Source organism: Protomyctophum bolini (assembly GCF_963924005.1).
Source record: "Protomyctophum bolini genome assembly, chromosome: 3".
Taxonomy (NCBI): Eukaryota; Metazoa; Chordata; class Actinopteri; order Myctophiformes; family Myctophidae; genus Protomyctophum; species Protomyctophum bolini.
The window spans coordinates 24408865-24435901 of record NC_137864.1 but is presented as its reverse complement, the minus strand read 5'-3'; the positions used below and the strand labels follow the sequence as shown (position 1 = coordinate 24435901).

General features: G+C 42.5%; 2 protein-coding genes across 4 annotated transcripts in view; both read right to left on the bottom strand.

The window, feature by feature from the left end:
• Positions 1 to 12726, bottom strand: part of LOC308310894 (E3 ubiquitin-protein ligase SMURF2-like) — a 93408-nt gene extending 80682 nt beyond the window's left edge. For both annotated transcript variants that reach the window (XM_080757352.1, XM_080757353.1), the window contains exon 1: positions 12228 to 12726. In XM_080757352.1, coding sequence (XP_080613478.1) covers positions 12228 to 12279 — 52 coding nt within the window. In that variant the 5' untranslated portion in view covers positions 12280 to 12726. The remainder of the gene's footprint in view (positions 1 to 12227) is intronic.
• Positions 12727 to 13198: 472 nt separating this feature from the next.
• Positions 13199 to 26501, bottom strand: LOC308312784 (importin subunit alpha-1-like). 2 transcript variants are annotated; one of them, XM_080759499.1, is made up of 11 exons: positions 26481 to 26501; positions 25436 to 25548; positions 25158 to 25301; positions 23788 to 23867; positions 21627 to 21895; positions 20416 to 20510; positions 19640 to 19903; positions 18225 to 18458; positions 17183 to 17365; positions 14325 to 14474; positions 13199 to 13407 (listed from the first exon to the last, which is right to left on the bottom strand). In XM_080759499.1, the coding sequence occupies exons 2-11, from the start codon at positions 25505 to 25507 to the stop codon at positions 13321 to 13323; spliced, it is 1578 nt and encodes a 525-aa protein (XP_080615625.1). In that variant the 5' UTR covers positions 25508 to 25548; positions 26481 to 26501; the 3' UTR covers positions 13199 to 13320. The 2 variants fall into 2 exon arrangements, with proteins under 2 accessions (XP_080615625.1, XP_080615624.1); XM_080759498.1 differs by lacking the exon at positions 26481 to 26501 and adding an exon at positions 25902 to 25947.
• Positions 26502 to 27037: the final 536 nt, after the last annotated feature.

Genomic DNA, 27037 nt, shown 5'->3' with positions numbered 1-27037 from the left:
CTTCGGGTCCATGCCTTCTCTAAAGTTCTCTGGTGGGCGCAAGCTGCATTCAATAGCCAATTAGTGACAAACTGTATATGTGTACAATGTGTACTGTTTTCCTCCTAAAAGTAGACATTCAGGGCTTTCATTCGGTATATGGTTTGTATAGGATATTATTTGTGCTCAATTTTATATCGGTCTTTTGAACTAAAAAAACTGAACTGAAATGTCTGTCAACTTCAGGCCTCCATATCTCTGTTGTTTTTTTTCACAAGCAGCGTGCAGGCAAAAGCAGGTGTTAGAAAAAGGTCAATATCTCCAGAATGGAAGATGGTAGAATCATAATTTTTTTTTTAAATTGAAGTGGACAAGTTGGGCTTTCTTTTTATTTATGCGATTGTGATTCTCGCTATAAGAGGCCCCTCGCTGTGGGCCCCCCAAAAAGCTCAAAAAGCCCATGTTAAGCCTTCAGCACCAGTAAGCCAGGGTCCGCTAGAACCTGTAGCAGTCTATGTGTTAATGTCATATGGGTGGCATGTGTTTTTCTGACCACCCAAAGGAAAATGTGAAATGTTACAGACTAACAAGAACATCTAGGGATAACTTTAAAATAAAACAAAACTGTGATGCACTTATGAGTCAGTAGTTTATAAATGTATGTTCCACAAATTGTGTCCATTAAATACATACATAGTGATTTAGCAGGAGACACGCATGTACACCGCAAACTAACCAAAGCCAGTAGGACATAAGGTTGGGCGATATGCCAATCTTTTTCAATCGCCAATCGTCTGTCCAAAAATCGGCGATTAACGATGTATTCGTGTCATAAAGGTAAAGTGAGAACAGCTCACTGCAGGTCGCAAAAAAGCCAGATCTACAAGCTCTCAAGGCGCCGCGTCCTGCCTGTTTTGCAGCTGTTCGCTACGTGTTGAGAGCTTGTAGATCCATCTGTTTTTGCAGCAACTGCGCAGCCAGGGTAACAAAATAAGAAATAAGTTTAGATGAAGTGAAGTTGGAACGGACAAGCAGCTGCAAGCTAAGCTAACATCACAACCACTGGCTGGTGACAGTGTTAAACATGTAGCCTGCCTGCCCTAGTAACTTCTCCTGGAGAAGTCTTGCCTCCCCGCACCAGCGTCGGAGGCTCAGAGGGGCGCCCACATGCTGCTGCTGATCTAACAGGCTCTCAAGGCGCCGCGTCCTGCCTGTTGCAGCACCGTTCGCTATGCGTTGAGAGCTTGTAGATCTGTCTATTTTTGCAGCGCTGGTGTCGGGGTTCGTTCACGTTGTCAATAAAAAGATAACTTGGATTACAGGCGGAGATGAAGTTCAGTGGGTTGAATCAGTAGCTACACGCTAAGCTAACGCTTGAATCAAGCCACTGAACTTCATCTCCGCCTGTAATCCAAGTTATCTTTTTATTGACAACGTGAACGAACGTGAAATCAGTAGCTACACGCTATACTAACACTACCAGCCTGTTTTTGTTTCCCCCCCCCCCCCCCCCCCCCCCCGACTTCACGGGTGGCGCATTGGGATTGTGATGAGACACGAGACAGCAGTGTGCATTCTGTTGTGACTGTATATTATTAAACTGCATGGGTCTGGACTCCGGAGCGTAAACAACATGTAGTAACAGTAGCCTTCCTCGGCTCGGTCCCTCGGCTCACAGTGACTGTGAGTGAGCAACTGAGCATCACGGCTGCAGGGACTGGGACCATACCATTATAACGGGAGGAGGGGATTTCCACCCGACCGCTGTTACTACTTTGCTGGCCCAAATTGATTCACCTGTTGCGCACACTTTACAGGTTAAAAATCGTCCGGAAAAATCGCCTAATAAAAATATTCGCTGATTGGATTCGTATATTCGCGATTGACGATGTATTCGTATCGTCACCCAACCCTAGTAGGACAGCAGAGGAGTGGTTGCCGTTCAAAATAAAATAAAAGCTGGATGCACGGACTGGAAACAATGTGAAGCTATGAAGTGTCTTCCACTGATTTTCACTTTCCACATACAACATATTAATGAATAAATCCTACACACTTCTTGAAACTGCCCATTGGCTAGACATAAAGCTTTGAATGATGTCAATCAGTACAAAATAAAGTCTTGGAAATACGGGAAACCCTACAGTATGTACAACACACTAAACCTTGTGAAAAAAAGGAAATCAGTCAGATAATGTGGATTCATAATTACAACCAGTTTTGTACTGCAACAGTATAATGTGTGTGTGTTTGTGTGTGTGTGTGTGTGTTGTGAGAGTAGCTATAGTTTTTGAGCGGCGCCTCCACTCCATTACTCAACTATGTGTGTCCCTATGTCCACGAACGAACGTACGTTCTCTGTGTCCAAGCACGGAAAGCTGCAACACGCTAACTCTGTCATTTCTCAACCATTTTGGACGCGGGAAGGCTCCCTGGAACTGGGCCGCCCCTCCCTGGGTGCGTTCCTGGGAATCTGGATATTCCGGGGACCTGCCAGGGACCCCCTAGTGCTGCCAACGAATATTCCATATTCAAATGAATATTCGGATGTAAAAGAATAATCGAATAATTAAAATTAAGATTCAAATTTTTAGTTCTGGCGAGACTCTTAAACTAAAACATTATACAAAAATTAGGCTATTAAGATCATTATGAATCATTTATTTGATCTCGCAAGACTCAAGAGAGTGCATTTCTCAGCACCATACAGGACCGGACCATATCGATAAAGAAAGAGAAAGTTTTACAGCACATTATTCTGCAATATTCATATTCATCATATACATTCGAAATCATTCAAAAGAAAATCGAATACATGTGGTGTTTTACAAGGAATATTCGAATATAATTTTTGGCCAATTCTGGCAGCACTAGGACCCCCACACAATAACTGATTATTTTTGGGCAAAATCTTCAAGAAATTCCAAAGTACAGTACAGAGCGCAGTACACTACAATACAGTACAGAACACAGTACAGAAAACATGTATAGTTGCACAGCTCAGTAATTTGTTTTATCTTCACCATTCGCTATAGAATGCACTGGGTCATTCCACTGCTTTTAAAGAACACATTGCGGTTGGTAATGAATGATGTTAGGAGAAATTGACGGTGGGAACTGGGAAGCTAACGAATTCACCTTCCAAGTCTGGAGGGCATTGCTTGTTGAAGCAAGTCAGTCCTAATGCACTAAGCTTAGGCAGTCACATTGGCTGTGGATTTGGTTTTGCATATTATGAATGATGGCAGCTGCAGATTCTCCAAAAAGTAACACAAAATCTAAGTCATTTAAAAGTCACCTGCAAAGACTTTTGTGGAATAATGGGGGGGGGGGACGACTTGATGAGAAATGAGTAAGAAGAGAGGAGAGAATAACATTTTAAGTGATAAAAAAAGAAGAGGAGAGGAAGAACAAGAGGAGAGAAATGAGGGGACAATTTAGAGGAGAGACTGACAGGAAGGGAGATGAGAGAGGAGCAGATGCAGTGAGAGTCAGATCCACATAAATTGCTTTCTTCTTGCCTCCCTCAGCACATCCGAGTGTTGAACTGCCAAGGAGAAACGCACATGCACACGCACTGCCGAACAAGGGCATAACACACACATTGGCACACAAACTCTAGGTTTGCAGATCTCACACACTTCCACTCTCTCAGAGAGTGGAAGTGTTGTGTGTTGATGTTGGCCAATGACAGACAGACACATAGAGAAAAACAACACGAGTCCAGGAGCTCCAGCAAGGACAACTATCTTCCATACAGCAGACTACGGACGGAGTCCAGACGTCAGCAGAAATTAAGTAAACAGTTCCCCAATCTAAATTGCCAAGGCGTACAGTAAGTACTGTACAACGAGCATCGGCGCTCAAGACTTCATAAGGCAGACATTTCAGCCACTGACCTCTATTGATATTCAGCCCGAGGAGACGGACTACACAGGCCTTTTTCCGCTGTGTGAGAGTGAAAGGGGTGAGCTGTAAGGCGAGGATGCACACGTAGCAGAGAGACTTGCTTATCAGGGAGTCCTGCTCACTCAGGCTTAATCACAGCATACCAAGTAGGCCATCCATACCACTTTTTTCTGCCTTTGCCATTAACAATTTAGCTTCCTTTGACGGAGTATTCTGTCAATTAAATTAATAGGAGCGCCCTCCTTTGGCCAATTGGAGTAAGACTGTTTTCAGTGCTAATCTGGCATGATCCTCTACCATACTGTAAAGTTTCATAAACATGTGACGCTGCATGTATGTATTAGGGGCAGAAGAAGAATTTTCATTGGTTCATGTGTAGAGATAGAGATAGATTTGAACTGTTTTTCATATCATTCAAATGGTGGGTGATCTAAAGGTCAGAGGTCAAAAGTCAGAACACGAAATTTGTTCGGCATGAGGAGACGTATGTGTATCAAAGTTTTACTGCTGGCGGTCAAACGGTTCATGAGCTATGCCTGTTCAAAGTAAAAAAAATCAATTGAGTGCTATAGCGCCACCCTTTGGCCAATGATCATGGGCTTCGCATCCTCACCGTTTGGCATAGCCAAGAAAAACGACGGATAAGCCAGAACTGCTATTTTTGGCGGAAGGAGGAGAAGAAAAAACAGACAAATTATAGAATAAGGGACCAAGAAGTCCTTTTGAGCTTGGTCGGTCCCTTAAAAAAAAAAAAATCTGACAGTCCCGTTTAATTGATAGATTGAAAGTTGACAATTATTGATGTAACATCCCAGCCAGCTACAAAGTACTACTTTATGTGTTGTCATGAGGAGACAACATTGATTTAACATTAGTTTACAGGGACAATTGCTTGCTTAATTTAAACACCAGTATTTTCAGGACAAAAGGTTTAATCTCAGTTTGTACTAATATTATTGACTTTAGCTAAAAGAATGAAACAGGGAATCGATAAGAAAGAATCCATAAGCATTACCGGAATCGATAAAATCCTGACGATAACCATCCCTACTGCCCCCAGAATGGGAGAATACCGGTACTCTAAATAAGGAGGAAACAAACTAAATCAACAACACAGTGCCAACACATGCAATTCCAAATCCCTTTAGCATTAACAACAGTGAGTAATGTGTGAGCATTATTTCCTTTAAGAATTGACCCAGATACACACTCAGTAAATAAATACTGTGACTGTCTGTGTCAAGCAGTGCTAATAATACTACCAACTTATTCTGATTAACAGAGGATGGCAATGGAATTTTAAAGACCAAGTTGGCTACTATTGATAGATAACTATTTATTAAAGTGTCCTGCATCATAAGATGCCCAGTGCACACAGGCTGGGCATCTCACACAATGAACATACACCAAGATACACCACTAATGCTACTACTGGCATGTGGCCAACCACCTAAAACGGTGGTTGACCCCTATTCAAACAATTTCACTTGATTACATTTATAATTCCCCCCCGCCCTATGCATGGAAATCCATTTTCCTCATTGCAGGGCATGCCAGATCTGAAACCCTGAGTGGCATTATCCCCAGGTTGAGAACTGTTGGCCTATTTAGTCTCCAACATGCCTAAATAGATTCCCTACATTTTAGGAAGCCGACAGGCCTAATTTAAGCTCAGCATTGCGTGCTGACAGTACATCCTGTGGAAATGTTATGCGTGTGCTGAGTACTTGCACATTGCATACATGCAGTGACACAAACACACACCAGTATTTTGTTGGAAGAAGACATAAGTGCTCAGACGATGGTACCCACTAACTTCCCTGAAATGCACTCTGCCCCAGTATAATGTTGGGACTTGGATTTCTTTATCTTGATCACCAGCTTCCTGGCTTGCACATGCGCACACGCACACGCGCACACGCACACGCACACGCACACGCACACGCACACGCACACGCACACGCACACGCACACGCACACGCACACGCACACGCACACGCACACGCACACGCACACACACACACACACACACACACACACACACACACACACACACACACACGCGCACACACACACACACACACACACACACACACACACACACACACACACACACACACACACACACACACACACACACACACACACACCTGAAATGGTTTTACTTGCATAATGTATTTGTTGATGTTTGCTTGCACACAGACATCAGAATAGGGTGAAACTTGCAGAATCATAGAAGCATGATTCTTGCAGCTTCTCCCAGTTAACTGCAAGAACTGCTCCAAATTCCCCAGGCCTCCCCATGTCTCTCTCTAGTAGTCATTCAGTAAACAGAACGTTGGGGAAGGTTATCCTTTATTATCCTCCCTTAGATTTCAGGGACAACAAAGTGGAGGGGGAACACCGTCCTTGTAAAAGGCAACCACTCTAGCTGCAGTGGCGAGAGAGAGACAGAGTGAAGGATCAACAATTATCATTTCCCACAGCATTAGAAATAGCAGCTCACGCCACAATCCCAGATTGTTCAACATTACCAAGCCTGGGTGCCTCTGGGGCACCCAGAAAATGTTAAGATCCAAAGAGCAACTGTCCCAGATAAAGATGTGGTGGTGCTCCAAAGAGCCTACAGTGTATACAGTGAGTATATAGTGATGTGGATTTCACACCTATAGGCACTTGGGACCAAAGAACTGGGTGGCAAAATCCTGCCACCCACAATCTATACTCTATAGCATGCCATCCGTAGCTTATGCTAATTCTATACCTCTGGCCACCTGAGAGCAGAAGAGAGGATAGCCCAGTAGGATGGTCAAACCAATAATAGCACCGCACCGCGCCCCCCCCCCCCCCCCCCCCCCCCCCCCTGCACCACAAACAGATAGCCGCTATACATCTATTCATTGACCAAAATGTACAAAACGCACACATGCATGGATAGTTTGTCCACCCTCTGCATGTAAACAGCAGTGTCAGCTTTTTAATATGCATATTATTTATTATTGTGATAACCAGTCATTTCTCGAAGGCTCATATAGTGTAGCAACAGACAATAACAAAACTGCCTCTTTGATTGACAAGCTAAACAACGAATGAGGGTGCTCTACAGAGCCCCTTCCTCTCTTTTCAATGACCAAACATGTCAGGTTTATCACGATCCTCATCAAAAACACCAAGACTAGCTATCGACAATCTGCCAACAGGAAAGAGACGGCAAGAAATCCGTCCCGACGCCAAATCGTGAAGGAATATGTGCTATCTGGACTCTGGATGTGCCTTCCAAGCAAGCACGGTCAGGACCTGGACGAATTAGTGACGTCTCGACTGGGGCCAGATCAAGTCAACCAAGACTAGTCACATCTGGCCCAGAATATCACCTGATTTCAATCAACATAAATTTAAAATTAAGACGGACGTCCCCATATCATAACTAGTCAGATCTGGCCCAGAATAAGATATATTATTTAAACTGGTGAAGACGTCCTGGAAACTAGGTAAAGATCATCCCCATATGGGCTGTGATCAGGCCTAGTCCTGAACGTCACCGGAGTCACTGGAGGACGTCATCATAAAGTTATCATGACGTTATTTGACTTGCTGGGTTAAGAACCAAAAATAACTGAACCAAACCAGTGGAAAGGGTGTCCGAGACGAGTGAATGCTGTCTAAACAGCAAATGCAACAGAGATCCCCCTCAGGTTACCACAGGTTGGTGCTGGCACCAAGCCAGCAGGCCTATTGCAGTATGGCAGTGCCTTGGTGTAGGCACTTTGGCTCTGGATTCACTACAGGCATAAGCCCATAACAGTCAGACCATGGGGAAGGCTGATATATTTTGAGTCATCTCCTAGAAAATAGTGTATCAGAGAAACCAGCAATCTCCCCATAGTTGTGCCTGCCTCTTGACAGAAAGCCCAGCAAGAAACCACTCACTATTGCAGCCATTTTAGATAAATAACTAGGTATAGGACCAAACTTCTCTTGTATGGCAGACAGAATAAGATGGGGGAATTCTTTCAGCATGTAGAGCTAGGCCTAACACACAAGGCTTAGGCACATGACTCTGACGAAACATGAACACACTAATGCACTGCTGCTGCATGCGCAGTTGTGCACACAGGGTCAACAGGGAACATTTATACTGGTGTTACTGTACTGTATGAAAGAGAGAGTTTCTATGTACTGCTCACAGTCTCCTCCGTCCCTTTCCACCACCACCACCCCTCCTATTCTCAGAGACAGAGGATGTGCCTATGATCTGGAGACTCACATTTCCTCTCCGAGGTTCCACATTCCTCGGATTCCGTCTTAAGACCACTGCAGCCCATTTAAAACCATTCCCCATATGGGAAAAAAGGAGAGAGAAGAAAAAAAAGACTTGGGACATGCAGGCAGGCCAGATGACTAGATCCTATGGTTTGTAACTTAATTTCTTTCTACAGTAGCACTCAAAGACATTTTCTCCATGATTATCAGCATAAGAACCAGAAGCCTGTAGTCTTCCTGCAGTTTATTTATTGGAATGGAATAAGTACATTAAGCAATATATATTTTTTCTCACTATTGAGACCTGAATCACGATAAGAATGTGTTATCGTGAGTCTTTAATTAAAATGAGCAACTAGGTCAAAAAGAAAATGTGTCTTTCACTCTTTTAGAGCATATCCGTCCGAGGTCATAATGGAGATATAACACGAACATTGTGTGTTTATGTGTATTTGAATGAAAAAGGTTCCTAAAAGTAAAATCATAATTACTTCCAAGGCTTATAAACAGTAACACACTGCATGTAGTTCACACTACACAACTTTCTTTCTTGAGTCTTCATGGTTTCCAGACATTATGACTGATCGTCACACACAATAAGTTATTTCACCAGCATGGCCATCAGAAAGGCCAGGAAGAAGTACACGGTCAAAAGACCAGTTCAGCAAGGGCTACAAAGAAACGTTTACAGATGGATGGAAAATGTAGATTTGTATGTTAGACATTGAGGGAAATTAATTAAGATTCTCAGATTTTCTACAAAACCGCCTCTTATCAACAAACCGGTTAATCGAGCGATAACCTTATCAAAACGTATCAATTAACAGTGCATTAATCGATAATTCACATCCCTAATTTATTCTAAATCATTTCTCTGCACACACACACACACACACACACACACACACACACACACACACACACACACACACACACACACACACAAGAATACAATCTATAAACTAAAAAAGATCCTGCACATTGCTGTACAGATCAGGCACCACAGAATGACACGGGCAAGATGTATTTGTAGCCTAATAATCAATGATTACATGGTTTATGCTTTATGCAATAAAAATAAATGATATCCTCGAGGCTAATAATGCAAATTAAGATATATCATTGCAAAAATACTTGACATAATCACAAGAAAGGAAAGGACGAGGAAAGTCCAGGGCACAAGTTACCATACCATACCATACCAAATAGTACAGTAACAGTAACAGCAAACAGTACTAGTTCACAGTAAATCACTCAGTTTACACGCGTGTGATTTTTGCATAAAGTTTAAACCACGTAATCATGAACCAGGTCAACCAACAGCATCTGAATTTCATATTATCATTATTATCATTTGTGATACCAGCCTTACTAGGATATAATTTTTCAAAAAAGCAGCTCATTTACTCCATGAGGGTACATTGCAGGGACGGAGTCATTTCCTCTGCAATGCACTAATATTCAGAAAAAGTATTCCAATTACAATCATGACAAACATTTATGTAGGGTAAGTGAAGTGACAAAGACTATAACAAAGACAACCCCACTGGCAAAAGGTTCAACCATAGTAATGCACACGGGACACTGCATAACGAGAAAGCAACATAAAATAGAATGAACAAAAACAAAACAAAAACAAAAATCCTGGTGGTGCTATAATAGGCCAATATGAAAAGGGTGACATTTCTTCCTATGCCTTTGATGGCAATTAGATGATTTTGTTCCAAAGATGTGTTTTGCAAAAATCCACCTGTTGCCATACATCCAAACAGACACTTTGCCACTCCATTTGCAATTCACGTTATGCCTCTACTTTCAAGCAACATAACTTTTGTTATTGTTTAAACAATCACCTATATGTCCATCTGTCCTGTGCCTTCATTGCCTGTAGCTCATCTCTGCTGGTCCAGGTCCAGATATCTTGCAATGCATGCTAAAACCAAACAGCTTTTATTCTTTTCCACTAGCCTAAAGAAAAATTCCCACCCAAGCTTGACCGGGGAGATATTCAGCTTTTGCTCTTCATCTGACCACCAGGAAACCTGCTTTGGGTCATGGTACCGATGTAACCCACACTCATCCAGACTTTCCACCTCAAAGCCTGGTATTCATTCCAAACTGTCCCGTGTGATCCGGTCTAGGACACGGATAATAAAGGGTTTTAATGGGTAGGCCATCGCAGGGAATTATTGTGTGTAATTCTGGTTCCGTTTTGGTTGTACCAGCCTCAGTCAGGACTACTACAGACCCAGTGACTACAACTACAAGTCTACAACACACTTTCTTAGTCCGACTACATGGCTGGTTAAGACTCACCCGTGGCTAACGCGTGCGGTTCTGGTTTGGGGATAGGGTTCAGTGTGGGGCTTTATGGTCGGATTATTGGAGTCGGATTTATGGTTGTCGGATTATTGGTCGGTTGGACTAATGCTACGCACCGTTTGAGGAGGTGGTGTTTCAGTGCATCTGTGGCGCCTTGATTTGTAAATTGACTAATTTTGCAGTTTGCAGATGCAATCTAGAGCGATACAGATACAGCCTGTTTGTATGCATGTGTCGAAATTTCCGGATACAGTAGGCTCTGGGCAGGATCTGGGCAATGAAAAGTAAGTAGAATCCCATCTTTCCACAGGTGCTGGCAACGGGTACAAGAAGAAATGTGTTGATAGGTCTATAAATCTGAGATGACCCGTGGAAAGTCAAAGTACCCTCACCCTTACTTTCAAGATCTCCTACGAATTATACGCTCATAGGTTTTGTATTATATTAGCCTCTGTTATTTAAATAGGTCTTAAATATGATATTAGTCTCATTTGTTTTATTTCAATATATACACCGGTCGGCAGTATTAGGTATACCGGTATGCCATTAGGCTTATTTGTTATATTCCAATATAGGCCTGTCTTAAATGTGATAACGTTAGGCCATTTTATTTAAACATGAGGCACATTGGTTTTAGTTAAACATGTCTTATATATGATGCTAGACTCATTACACGTCTTAAAGATGGGTGCCATGATTTTTGTATATTTTTCAGCCATGTGTTTATGAGGTGACAGTACTTCATTAGACCACTTGGTGTGGTCGTTATGTGCAATGATGTCTTCCCTTTGTATTTAGAGTTACTTCTTAGAGGCTGAAATGAAACCTTGACAGTCAAACGTGCCAATGGAAAAAAAACTGTGATATAGTGACATCACAAATCATCCCTTCCCCATTTATCATACAACCACAGCTGTGGGTGCAGCTTCAGTTCAGGTGGATCACCTTCACCAACCACCAAGCAAACCAGGCATACTTAATGAACTGGTGGGCGTGTCCACATAAAAACAAGATTTTAACAAATACTGCACACTTAAAAACATCTCCTTATATAATACCTGCTTATGTTTTAGGGTGTAAAAGACCATGGCACTCATTCTTTAAATATGATACCAATAGGCTCATATGTTATATTTGAACCCATGTGCAAGTAGAATGTTAGGTTAATATGTTTAGGTTTTATTTGACATGTCTTAAGTATGATAATGTTATAGGTTCTTGTATGTTTAGTTTAGGTGTTCTTAAATCATGAATTATGTTAGGATATGTCCTGAGCCTGGCTTATGTAAACATGTCTTTAGTATGATATTTGGGTTTTATTAATGTTTAGGCTCGGGTTTGATAAACAATGTCTGTCTTAAGTATGATACTATTAGGCTCATGGGTTTAAGCTTCATTTAAACACTTCATTATACGTATTACTCTCAGTGTGAAGTGACTGAGCTAAATACTAGTCTATACATTAGCCAACATTGGTAGAGCTAACGACTGCTAACGTTAGCGGGGACACCCTGGCTGACTTTCGAGATACGTATGCACGCGCGTGCGCGTCTCGTTGTTAACCTTATCATATGGTTTTAAATGCAGACAATGGACACATTTGCAGCAGTGAAACACAGCGGTCAACATATATTCCGTTTTGATGAGACAAATGCCGGCGTTCACACGGCGACATGATTCTGCAACACGTTAGCATGGCTAGTTAGCCCCGGCTAGCAAGCTAAAAAGCGATACGGGGCTTTAAATCGTCCTACCTGTCAACCGCAGCTTTACTGGGCCATTTCTCCTCAGTCCTTGGTTAGACATTCCCCTTTATGTTCCAGCTTGATGAAAACTCATAAAAAGGATGTGTACTGCATGTGTTGTTAAAGTAGTGTGGCTTTCTCCTAAAACAGACCCCCCGCCACCCCCTCTGCAAAAATCCTCTGGCTTCGCTATGGGTCAGCTCGTAGTTATCACCATTGGAAATCACACTGCCTCTAAATGCAGAAGAATGGACCAGTCACAGGCTCACAGCAGGGTGGCTCCGATAGAGACACTAGTGGTGCCATAATATTCCCATCCACAAAGTATCTTCCGCAACAGGAAACAAACAAAAATGCAAACACTTCTTCTCATCCCAATCGCGGGTGATGATCCAACAAGGGTAGATTCAAAGTCAGAAGGATTTGCCCTCCTCCATCCGGACAGGCGTGTGCGTGTATGTATGAAAGAATGATGAGGATGCTTCTGCTGCACGCTGCTAGTGCTCTGGTGATGTTGAACCTCCTCCTCACTGGTGACATCACCGCCACACAAGCGCGCGTGCACGAGATGTGGTGAATGCAGTAGACAGGGTGATGATGCCAACCCATAATAATAAAACTCTATGCTGTGCACGTTTACTTTGCATGAAATACGCTATATACAAATACTAGAAAATATTGTGGGGATTGGAGCTCAGCCATATCCCCTTGTGTCACTGAAGTCAGTGAACAATTGCTCATCCATTAATATTGTATATAGTTCATTAACTTCATTATCAAGGTGATCTAATGATCATGGATCCAAGTTAGCAGGCAAGCAAATTAAATGATACAGTGACACCTTGTGGTGAGATGATACATTGCCACCCTTCCCAATGCACAAGATTCCTCAGAAGCCACTTGTGCCCACCCAGCTCTCTTAATATTACTAGACTCGTGAGGATACCGATAATTAAGATACCAATTTTTTTTTAATAAAGTTTATTTACAGATTTTACAGACTTATTAAAAAATGTGAAATGTTCCTTTTTTTGTATGGTAATGTACAGGTCTGAAATAAGACAAGTACTAATGACATGTTTTAAAACAAACAGTGGATATGTTAAAAGTGAAAGTGCTGGTTGTCAGGGACCTGGAAAGCGTAGCCATCTGTAGTGGAGTCTGGAGCCAAAGATTCATCCTCCTCGTCCTGAAATACAAATTTATATTATTAATTTAGGGGAATAGTATAAAATAAGGAATGTAAATGGAACGCATTTAGACCTGAGGCCCATTTTGAAAAGGCCTTCCAAAATCTAAGGCAGTTTTATGAAAGACACCCTAAAACCTGAGGTCTTTGAGAAACTTCACAGAATTGAATCTGGAAAAGTACAGAAAAAGACAGAAGACTACGAAACGAGATAATTGTGCACGCATTCCCTGCTTCAGAGATGAAGTAATACTACCGCAGCTTAAGATTTTTTGGCTTTTCTGGCTTTATTGATAGTATAAGTAAGTGAAGATAGACAGCACAGAGGAAGAGAGAGAGACATGCAGCAAAGGTTGTTATGAAGGGGACTCGGACAGACGGACACACAACGCACTGTCAGGCCAGAGCCTATATGTGGCATACGCCTGGACCACTAGGCCAGCATGCGCCCTGGCAGCTGTTCTTCCAGTGGTAGAGGCAAAACAATAATAAGCGTGCTGTAGCTCTGAGCAGGGAGGAGAGGTTTATTGGCCAGTCGCCTTTTACGGAAGCCCATTTGGGACAAAACGTTATTAAAGACAGACTTAAGAATTGTTAAGTGAACAAAATAAGTGATTTAGCGATAAACCCACTGTGCGGGGTCCGAGCCAATATGCGTTTGGGATGGAGATTTCTTTCCCTTCTTTTTGCCTCTACCACTGGTACATGGATAGAACATCAGAATTCAGTAACAAAACGGCTAGTACAGAATACTTTAAGAGGAAAGTAGCATGGCCAGTCTAAATGCGTTAAAAACATGGGATTTTATCAGCTTTAAAGCTTAATCATAGTTCATTACACAATTGTGTCGCTTGCAGACAATAGCTCTTATCAGCAAGCCAGCAGACATTAGGAGACTAATACAACAGACTACTTGCCTCTGTTGAGAAGTATTTATCTATGATGTTGTGGGAGGCCTTGTAGATGGCCTCGTTCTCGTGAGACTGCAGTGCTTCGATCTTGTCCAGACCGCCACATTCCTCAATCATCAGACAGAGTTTCTCCGTCTGATCCAGTCTGTCCGCTGCCTGGAGAAAAACACACCGTCACTTGAGGCTAATGGAGAACATGCATGCAAGATGATGAATGCCTGACAATAGAATTATGTCAAAGTCATTGAAAAATATCCACAAAGACCAATCTGTGTGGTTTGTCAAGACATGGTGGAAAAGATAAAAAAACACCCTGCTCCCTCAACTAAGTGCAATACTATTTTTCTCACAACTTGCAACAGGTCAACCACACTTGCCATTTCTCTCAATTCCACCTTTAAAAAAAATTGATCATGACACAACTACACCCATTTCCATCCAACTACATTTTCCACCATTTGTAATGTTTTTTTAAATACTTACTACTGCTACAGTTTGCCCTAACGTTAGTACACATTATGCCTGGACTCATGTGATAAAAACATTATTGGCTTTCAAAGTTAGTGGGAGGGTGCTACTATAGCAAACAAAACATCTAATCAACCTCAAGTTTGAATCCCATGTTGAAGGGCCTCTACTCAAATCAGTACCAAAAGTGGTACCCCCATAGGGGTGGTACAACTGCATGTTGCAGAAACACGATTTGGTATTTTATTTTGACAAATCTTCTCCAAATTAGTTACACATGATCTCATGATCTGACAATGTAAATGGCAAAAGGTTGTAGTGCTATATATGCTATAGTAAATTGCCTTGTGGTTGGATGTGGCCTCTGGTGCGATACCATACCAGCAGCCCTAGTTTAAATTCTGAACAGTACTTAAAAATCTCACGCGTATGAAATGAGTGGCGCTCTTGTCATCGTACATCGATTTATGTTATTATCATTTAACCACGATACAATGTTTAAATTACTTAATATTTAGCAGAATTAACAGCTCTCATCATACATCATCCCATACTGGCCAATCAGAATGTCTGTGATTGGTTAGCTGATTTGCTCATTTACATATGACGCAAATTCTCTGTTCACCGTCAATGGCAAAACTTGAGACAGACGGAGACAAAATTAAGCGGACATTTGACCGGAATTCTCATACCGTGCTCAATGGCAAATCTTGAGACATGTGGGGACACAAGTGGTTTATAGAAGGGGCTAGCGCCCTTTAAAAATCACACTGTATTTATATCGGCCATATGACGTCTCACTTCATCAATGTTTGTTTAACTGCTGCCATAACGAACATTAAAAAGTCCAATGACTTGGTTGCCATATGACGGTGCTAGCACCCTCAAAACACCGTTGCATTTCTCTTTCTCTACATCCTTGAAGTTTATTTATATATATATATATATAGAAGTCTGTGTAGCTCAGTTGGTAGACTCAAGAGTAGTGCCAACTCAGGCCTCTTTTAGACGGCGACCATCTCCATATAACACGTCAAAGTCCCGTTGCGTTCTCATTTTTTTGGACCATTTACACGAGAACGCACACTTGAATGAACACGCTACAAAGTGCATGCATATATATGCCAGGTCGATAGGTGGCGATAACGGGCTGCCAAATAGACCAGTCACCCACATACAAGAAGAAGAACCCCTTCACACAAGCCTGCGCAACACGGCTCTGTCTTTTTGGCAAATCTAGAACTTCCTGTTTGAGAGCTAGCAAATTTAAGACATTCGGTTGCTTTCAAAATAAAAGTGTTGTTAATTAAATAATTATTACATTACATTATTAGTATTATTATTAAATGACAGTTATTGTAAAGACACACATTATATTTCTGTGTAAAAATAAGTAATTAAATAACACAGAAACATAATGTGTGTCTTATAGCATCATTTTAATTTCTAGTTTTAATGTGCAAATAATTTATTTTAAATACTCTAGAGGGTACTCTTATTTTGAAGAGATCGTCTTAAATTAGCTGGCTTAGATTTGCCAAAAAAACAGTGCCGCGCAACACTGCTCCTGTCAGAGCATGCAGGCAAAGCGCACCACGGGATGGTTATATATTTTATATAATACATTAGGCTACATAAACGCTGCTGCCGCGGCTGCCGCCTATCACAAGGATTTTTATTTACATCATGGTTTTACATTCACCATCATGCATGTAATAAACATATGCGCCTGTGAGCCAACGTGAGCCATGGTGTCATAAGTTTTGCGGATTCAACGTTTTGCCTGTTTACACGGAGAAGGGATAAAACGGCGTTCTCAAAGATTTCCACTCTGGGAGGTGGTTTCACTTTGTTGCGTTTTCACCTCCTGAGAACACGGTTCTCGTCTAAATGACAGCAGCAAACGATACTTTATTTTGACGTTTTATATGAACACCATCCTCGTGTAAATAGCACCTCAGTCTATGAGTAGCATATCTTGGGTAAATACTGGGAGCTGATAATGGGTGTGGTGCTCCACCTCAGCAGTCCAGTCCATCTCCCAGTGGTCTAGAGTAGAGCATTGAAAATGGGATAGACAGGGGCACGGTGGCACAGTTGGTAGTGCTGTCGCCTCACAGCTAGAAGGTCCTGGGTTCGATTCCCGCTGGGGACGCTGTGGGCACTGGCGGCGTGTTCCCTCCTCCGCGTCATCAGTGCCCATACCCGAGGCTGGGGTTGGTGAAAGGGCCTTTCTGTGTGGAGTTTGCATGTTCTCCCCGTGTCCCCTAGGGTAGATACCCTCACAATAACATGCCGTAATCCTCTCTCTAAAACTACCTCCCCCTGGCCAACTGCACAGATGTGGAGACATTTTTCAACCAATGCAATGAGTTTGTCATGTTTTGGAAACTTACCATGAAAATGTTAGTGACGGCATCTAGGATGACCCGGATGACTTTGGCGTCTTTGACAGAGAGCAGGCACAGCAAGGGCTCCATGACGTTGCATTGGACCAGGTAGGCCACTTGCTCTGTGGTGCCCCCACTAGTGTAGTTTGTGATGGCCCATACTGCCTCCTTCTGGGTCTTGTAATCTCCCTGAACATAGACATTTAGGAGTAATGTTAGGTTTTAAATGTAGTGGATCCTGGGAACTACAGGTGGTATGAGTCCTCCTAGAGAAATGGCATGGGTCCCACATACAATCTGCTTTTTGACTAGTGTTTAGTATGTTGAAAATGTATCTGAAATTTATATACAATCTGAAAACGTAATTTGCCACAGAATATACAAATGTCACATCATGATGTGACACACAAAATTGAAATAAACAAAATAAACAAGGTACTTGAAAGAATGTAGGATTATGTTAAAAAATAGCATGCATCGCCAGACTGGAATCCTTTTGAATTTGAATGCATCAGAGCTGGGTACAGATGAATCATCATTTTAGCCATTTGTCCTGACATAAATGGTCAAGGCAACGCAAGGTAGTCACAGATCAATGAGACTGAATTACCATTTGAGCAAGAGACAAAAATAATAATAAGGGGGATCTTCATTCTTGCTTTCAAGGTAGACATGTGAAGAGGAGGAGTTTGGTCATGGTTTTATAATTCTATGCTTACTGTACATAAATATGTTTTTAACACTCTAAATATGTTTTTAAACCACTCTGACATCCAAGTTAAGATAAATGAATCCCACATAAGCACACATGCAATTGTCTTGCGCTTTCGCGAAGGGGTAACATTCATTGCTCAAAAGACAACCTCTGGTGGTCAGCAGTGGTTGAAATTGAACTTGGGTCATCTAAGCCTCAATATCGACGTACGGTATAGCACTACACAGAAAACGGGTTACGGCCGATGCATCCTGTATAAGAATTTATCCATAATATAAGTATGTATAAATGTATAAGTACACATCCAGATCTTTTTCCCCCCTCATTTCAGACCTGCTGAAGCACTTCTACAAGGATGGGCACCAGGCCTGCATTGATGACCTCCTGGATCTGAGTGTCTTTTCCAGCGGTGATATTGGACACAGTCCAGGCCGCTTCCTTCTGGATGTTGCTCTTCTCGTTGCGCAGCAAGGCTGGGAAGGCATTGAGAGCGGCAGCGTTGAGCACACTCTGCGTCTGCTCGTCTGTCCCCGTCACAATGTTACCCAGCGACCGCAGGGCAGGGGTCTGGGAGGGAACGGAGAGAAGACGAGACATTAAAACCTAGAAAGCATTTCAGATTTTTGCGTTGGCTATTCGAAAACAGCAGATGTACAAGCTCACAGCACGTTGCTTCATGCCACGCAGTGAGCTTGTACATCTGCTATCATTTTTGAAAGTGTAAGAACTATCCATTACCCGAGTAGAAACAATTAATAGACAGGATACCATTGATATGGTTGACTGTACGCCATTTTCTTTTCAGGTGTTTTCCCATGAGCTTTCTATCATCTTATTATATATTATGCAGTGTCACTGAGCAGTATGGGTGGGAGGGTTAACGGATTTCTCTCTTTTTTGTCTTGTTTATTTTTTATTTAATTTTGTTTCATAAAAAAGTATTTCATATCATAATGTTTGTAATAATTTATAATCTGTTCAATAAAAACATATTTGACAAAAAAGAAAGTGTGAGAACTATTAATTTAGATGGAATTTGTAGAATTGGCCTTCTGTCTCAACTGGCTTATGGCCACCCTAATTAACAGTGGATTGTGCCTTCTACCTGCACTATTCATATATTCGTCATTTTAATGCCAATAGAAAAATCTGTGACATACAGACTACTGTATATCTCATTTTAACACGGCAATCCTATAGTATTATACCCAGTCCTGATGGTGGCGGTAACTTCACCATTATGCCAATTTTGAACAATCAGAGCGAATCTGGCGATAGCACTTCCGGTTCAACAGACGTAAATATCCGCTAGCTTTCTGCACTCAGATGCACAGTCAGATGTCCGGGATAACCAAGTCAAATTAAGCTCTAATCAAGCCCAAAATATCGCATTTACGCAGCGATGCACATAAAGACCGCGTGCATGCGAGAGCGTGCACGGGCGGATTTCGGGGTGGTTTAGGTAGATTACATCGGCCGTTAGCCAAACAAGCTAAAAGTTGCTACATTAAGCCCCCGATTACAGGGAATAAAACGATTACGTCAACGGCCATAAGGGATTTATTGATTAATTACGTCAAGGGCCACAAGGGGGTTAATTGTATAATACTGTAATCAAAATATCTTATTATGATTACAATTAATAATTCGTAATCCAGAGCGAATTACAGATAATGATGATTTTTGGTCAAAATATCAAAATTATCTGTAATGACCCATGAGCCTGATGTATGGAGAGTGATGCGTACCAAAATGGCAAGATGGCCACAGGCTAGGAGCTCCACCATGCGTGGTACCAGGCCAGACATGACCACCACCTCTATCCTCTCATTGGGGCCATCTGTCAGGTAGGACACGGCCCAACAGGTGTCGGCCAGCACCTCTCTGTCGTTGTGGTACAGGAGGCCCACCAGGGCTGGGAGGAGCTGCACCACGGCCTCCAGGGGGGGAGCAGGATTCTTGTTCCGACACAGGTTGGACAAGGTCCAGGTGGCGTTCCGCAGGTAGCCAGACTGGCAGGACACAAAGAGTCTGGTGTCATTTACAATTGAGAAATAATAACAGTAATGGACTAGATAAACTAATTAACCAGTTTAAATTGGGGAAGCTTTTAAGTTCCAACTTTTAAACGGGTGAATTCATGGATAAGCAGCACACTATGCTGAATTAGCCTCGCGTGGATATTAGTCTTGTCCCTCTCAGTGTAAGATTTTATTTTCCCATATTTGCATACTGGGCCCTGGTTGGTTATAGCCTGGTTCCAGACGAATCTGGTTGACTCGTCACCATTTTGGCCGTGAAGTCCTCCCACAATTGAGAAGGGCCAGACTTAATCTGCCTGGGGCAATATGCATTGCAAAGGCAGATGAAGGCTGGCTACACGAGGCTAATGCTAAATAGAGGAAAAGTTATTTATAGATGGGTTCAATGTATCTATTAAAAAAATAAATCACGAAATTAATGACAAACAGCCAAGATTTCAGTGAAACCAGCCAGTAGTGTGGATGAGAAGTTGATAACTCACAGGTAACACAGACAGGTCTGTGCCTCCCAAAATGGACAGTAGTGGTGGGATTACACCATCCTTGATTACTTGGTCTCTGTAGTTGGAACCATCACCTAAAAAGTAGCAAAAAGTAATTTTGTCAACATACTGATAGGTGTGCATTAGGGCTGCCGTAATTGTCCAAAAATTGGATTCGGATATTCGTTTTAAAAACCCACGTGGATTCGAGCAATTCGAGCCATTCGGATTTCGGATTAAATTCGAGCCAATCGGATTTTTTAATAATTATATTTACACCAATACAACCTTAGACATAACATTTAAGATCGCATTGCTGGCGCAACTCTCTCTCTCCGCGCATTGGTGTTGCTGAAAACTGAGATGGAACGGAACGCATACATTCTCCCTTCTCCAGTAACATTTTTTTCTTAAATGAGCAATCCTACCATTATCAAAACGAGGCACGGAGGCAGTGTTAATTCTGCTGCATTATTATTATCTGTGGACTGTGGGTCTGCTGCCGACGTTATGAAACTTTTTAGCTGGCTAGCGCCTATGCTCCGCTGTTATGCTCAAATTAGTGACCCTAAAGAATTCTGAGGCAACATGGCTGGAGACGAGGCAGCCAATCAGAACTGCGCTGCGCTGCGCTGTATAGTCTGTGTTTAGGAAATGTGCGAGGCAGCTGATTTATTCTTCAATGTATGCCGTTGTCGGCGTGTCGCATGGCAAATATAACTAATCTACAAGCTCACAAGTCACAACGCTTACCCATGGCACGGAAAACTAATAATAATAATAAATAAAAAAATATTTTTTATTATTATTTTTAATTCGAACCTTAATTTTATATATTCGGTTATTAATTAAAAAAATTGATTCGAATCTATATTCGGATATAGAATATTCGTTGGCAGCACTAGTGTGCATACTGCATAGTTGAGCCACGTGGGTCATCAGCTTTAATTTAGGGCATCTGAATATGGTTTAACCCAAGTTTGTTTTGATGTTACCTCTGGTGGACACTAGACACACACGTGTATATACATACGAACTTGACAGCCTCAAAGTAAGTGTTTCGCATTGCTTTGCTTTAAATAAAAGTCCCCATCTTGAAGCCCAACAAACAAAACTTTGCTCAAGTCTATGGAGATTGTGGTAGCCATTTTAGCTTTAACAAGAACGGAAGGACCGAAGTGTCATACTCAAATCCCATATTGGATGTGTACCTGCGATGTTGCCCAGTGCCCAGATAGCCTGCTCACTGACATGGAGGTGTGGCGAGCTCACAAGGAGAATGAAGGCTGGAATGGCCCCTCCTTCTACCACCGCAGTAGTCTGTAACGAGTTGCCAGATGCGATGTTGGTCAGGGCCCAGGCCGCCTCAAACTGGATGGGCGGGCATTCAGAGAGGGCCAGGAAGCTGACAAACCTGGGGATGAGGCCGGCCGCGACAATGCCGTCGATGGGAGGGTGCTTTTCTCTGGATAGGAGCTTTCTGCAGCAGGGAGCAATCAGAGGTGCAGATCAAATCTCATATCAAACAAATCTCAAAGAATGCTTTTTTTCACCTGCGAAATATTGCAAAGGTCAGGCACATCCTGTCCAAAAATGACGCAGAAAAACTTGTCCATGCCTTCGTTACCTCAAGGCTGGACTACTGCAACTCGCTATTATCAGGCTGCCCAGGCAAGTCTCTGAAAAGCCTACAGTTAGTTCAAAATGCTGCAGCGCGTGTGTTGACAGGTACCAGAAGAAGAGACCATATCACTCCTTCACTGGCCTCCCTACACTGGCTCCCGGTCAAATACAGAATAGAGTTCAAAGTTCTTCTTCTCACTTACAAAGCTCTCAATGGTCAGGCACCACAATATCTCAAGGATCTTATTGATCCCTACAAACCAAATAGAACAGCAGTGCGTTTGCAATATGCAAACATGCTTACTGTTCCAAAAATATCAAAAGTTACAATAGGAGGCAGGGCGTTTAGGTCCCAGGCACCGCAGCTGTGGAACCTTCTCCCGGCTTCGGTCCGTGGGGCTGACACGCTCTGCACTTTCAAGACTAGGTTGAAAACCTTTCTCTACGACAAAGCCTATGGCCAGACTTGTCTCCGGGTCTAGCTGGATACCATGGTCGTACATTGTTGTGTGGGTTTGTCTCCCAGCAGTACTTGTAATATACACTATATAGGCTCCAGTAAGGCCTGCCACTAATCCAACATCCGGGGAATCTCTCCCCGGAGTCTCTTTTCGTCCTCCCCGTCGCAGTTCTGTGGACCTCTAATATTAAGACTGCCGAGTGTGACCGTGGATCAGGCCTCTTCATGGAGCCCACCAGAAGTGTGACCTGGACCCGGCCTCACAGAGCTCGACCTGGACCAGATGTGGACCAGACCCCTCCACGGAGCCCACCCGACACGGTCGATGCAGATGGCCGCCCACCCTAGAGTCGGGTTCTGCCTGACGTTCCTTCCTAAAGGGGAGTTTTTCGTTACCATTGTCGCAATATTGCTTGCTCTGGGTGGATCTTTGTTGGTTGTAAAGTGTCTTGAGACAACTTGTTGTGATTTGACACTATAATAAAATTGAATTGAATTGAATTGTATATTAAGGGGTTGTTTACGAAATAAGGGACTGCTCAGGATTTAGACGAGGGGTGTCAAACCCAATTATATGTACAGCAGAGGCAGAGATAAAAAAGATATTTAGATATTTAAAATAAGTGATGATGAATGACATGATTATGTTCATGGACACATTCTTGAATACATTAGACGGGGATAAAGCATACATATAGTGTAGTATTGTTATTTTTAAAATTTGTATACAATGTTTATGTATAAACAAACTTTTTTCGCTGCATTTTGTGTATCCGAAATCTGGCAAAACAAAAGTCACGCGTATTATTCTTGTGTCTTGTGTGATCACTAAAATGACGAAAATCTAAATGAAACGTGGTGGTGCTAGTCACAAATCACAATACTGTGCTATACATATAATATATAAATAAAATTCTAGGAATGTCTTCATGTGGCCAGCCTGTGACATAAGTCATCTATAATATTGTCTATTATGTATGACTCCAAATTTGGGAGCGATCATTATAAAGTTAAATAGAAAAGAAAATAGTGGAGTTACTTCTGTGGCCTACTGGTCCAGCGCTTATAGGTAGGCACGAGGCAGGCGTTTGAACTGTCCAAAGCCAACCCTCTGAGATGCAGAGCGAGTAGACAGCCATTAGTGAGACTAATTAAATGATAAGGTTGAAAATGGTTCCTTTAAGTATCCAGACCACAATCGCTGACTATTTGGACACAAGTAGAACAAGTAGTCCGACCCCATCCCTTTTGACAGTAAATCCGTTCAGGCTCAGAGCTCCAGTCCTTACCTGGCTGCCTGCGTTGCCTGCAGTTGATGATCAAGGCTTTGGCTATTTACTCCTGCCACTATCTCCTCCACCGACCAATGCTGAAAAGGCCACACAAAAACAGCTTACCACACATAAGCCTGCCAAACCACATCAAAGAATTTCTAACATTACCATATTTATTATAATTGTAGACATTCACATGTCTAGGGCTAGGCTTGTTCGAGATAGATATATATAATAATCGCATCAGCATGTGATGATTATGAGACTCCAACAATCTCTAATCTCATGATCAGATTATGTTATTACACTACTAAACGTGCATCTATAGCACACACAGCAGCAGCTCAGGGGTAGAGTGGCCGATAAAGCATCCGGATGGTCAATGGTGAATTTACTGGGAAGTTGGAACTGAGGTTCTCGATCCTGGGCTACCCAGAGTTAGTGTTGAAGTAGCCATGGTTCACATGATGCTCGTACTTCACAAGTGTCATGGCTTAACTTCCGCCTGTTTTACGCGATCGCTACATTGTAAACGTGTACATAAACATTCAGATTTAAAATATAAAGTACTCACCACGTGGCCCACGGGTGTTAGAAATTTACTGGGACAGCGATTAGCATTGCTGCATTCCATGTTGTTTAATAAAAGGCATTTTTATCCAAGCTGGTTTTTTGGCTTTCAACTACGTGACCCTATCGGTCGGGAGGAGTGTGGCACTCTGTGTGTTCGATATAGGCACGCTGACCACACTGCCGATATAGAATAGGCGAGTGCACTCCCGGTGTGCAACTGTGAATTTTCCAAACTAACCCCATATATATTTGAAATCTGAATGTTTATGTAGCATTTTCCGTGTAAATGTAGCGATCGCGTAAAACTGGCTTCAGTTGCGTCATGACTGTCATGATTATGACATGTTTCAGGGTTAGTGTTGAACTTGAAGTGTCCTTGAGCAAGACTCTGAACACCTAATTGCTCCCGATGTGCAGGTTGGTGCCATGGTGCATGGTTTTCCCCACTGAACCGTGAACCTTCTGGTTCCCAGGCAGTTGTTACCCGTTCAGCTACGGCAAATTACAGGAACTACATTTCTAACATGCAACTGTATTTGTCCAGACTACTTCCCATATGGAAAAGGTTGTCCGTCATCCATGGAGTACTTATATTTTACAGTTCTCTGATGACAACTACCACCAACCACTGCAAGTGCCAACCATTCTAGAAATTAATCTGAAACATCACCACTCACCAGTGTTACCCAATTATGAAAGTATGCAGCCAGGGCCGCCGCCTAGGACCCTAACACGCTATCTCTGATGTTCTTCCCGCTCAACAAATCTTATCTGAGGTTATAAGTTAATGTCACATGCTTAACTCTAGTTACCTGTGAATTGGGGTCTATCTCTTGGAGAGGAGATGTTGGATCTTCTAGAAGGCCACCGTCACAATTCCTTCTCTTCAGGATCTGTTCATCCTTCTTTGCCTTGCGGAGCTCCACGTTGACTTCAACTCTCCGGCGCCTGAGTTCCTAAACAAATTAAGTTTTAAAAAAAGTATTAGTTGATCGTCTCTCAGGTGTAACCGACCTTCTCGTAACGTTACAGTAACTGAGCGCCTGAGCCGACCGGCGGCGCGGGGCACTTCTTGACAGCTCCAACTTACGTTGACATCTTTTCCTTTGTTTTTGAACTGGGTGAGACGAGCTCCGTTGCTGTCGTTGTTGGCAGCTGACATCTCCGTTTGATTGTTGAACAACAAAAAACGAAGAAGACAATCTGTGGAAATAAAACACCTGGTGTGAGCAAAACAGGAATTGTTATCCTCTTTCTGTCATGGGATCGGCTAAAAATATTGACAAACGAACTGGCGTTTAGCTAGCTGCCGCAGCTAGCCGCGAGGCTGTGAACGAACAGCGGCAGGGTGGCTTTCAGTTGGCGGCCACCATGTGGCCCACTAAACCCAAACCCTTTCTACTACTGCTGCTCATTCTCTCCTAAACTAAACACAACAGAACATGGATATAATGGCGCTCTGCGTGCCAAACAAGTGAAATGCATCAATCCGACACGCCGATAAATACTAAACATGATTTAAAAATGCATATTTTAATCACGCGGTACGCGCTTACCGAGCCCTTGCTTGGTTGTTCTGGTACTTGTTGTGACGTAACATAGGAATCGCCCTATAGATGTAATGGCCGCGTGGGGCTGTAGCGTCACATTATTAACCCCTTCAACCCTCAACAGTACGCTTTAAATTAAACGGGACCCCCGAGTCTCTCTGTCTACAATAACAATATACACCAACCTTCGCCAAAAATAGCCGACCTAAAAGCTCACAACGCGTCCGCGTCGCATTGTGAATGTGAACGCCTTGTGAGATTTTGGGTGGGGTATTTTTGACTAACGGTAGTAACGGGACGTTTAGCCCTCCTCCCCCAGTCCATGCCGGGGTTCAAGTGGTTAAAAAAAAGCGTAAACACGAACACCATGTCGTTGTTATTGGCAACGGTCTGTTATCGCGAGAGCGTGTGACGGCTAAGTAAAAGGAGCAAGTTCCTTGGTGAATGTGCTCATTCGGAATAATGTGTCATGCCGTTTTTAATTTATTTTACTTAAAGCGAGATTATGTTATGTACGTGATAACAAATACATTTAATAAACCGCAGAGCCGATCTGTTACATTTTATAAATGCACGTTAGCTTACGTGGAAACGTGCTGACCCAGTGGCCTAATGGATAAGGCATCAGCCTCCGGAGCTGGGGATTGTGGGTTCGAGTCCCATCTGGGTCGTATTTAGTTTCTCGTTTTACCCAGAATAGCACAGGTTACATACTGCAGATACCATCGTGTGGGAGATATCACCATGGCATTCATGTATCACTGTCACTGCCCAGTAGCCTGCTGACGGCAAAATAAAGGAGTACACGTCGCCACTACTATTAACCCTTGAATAATATAGGCCTTAGTGATAGAATTATTTCAACATTCGTCAATTTATCAATTAAAAGGCGTGCCTGTTTGATTTGTCCTTTCCGGATTTGCAGAATAAACCGTATTTAACAGCGAGCAAAGTGTATTCATGTTACTATTTTATTCCTCAAGAGGGCAGTAATGCAAGGCAGCCGGAACAGAATTCCACTGACTATGGGATAACTCTATGGGATAATCATTTTGCAGGACACACGCTTTTAATGTATGACTTATTGATTACAAACTGTATTTGAGATGGCGAGTCGATATTAAAAATAGCATACCACAACT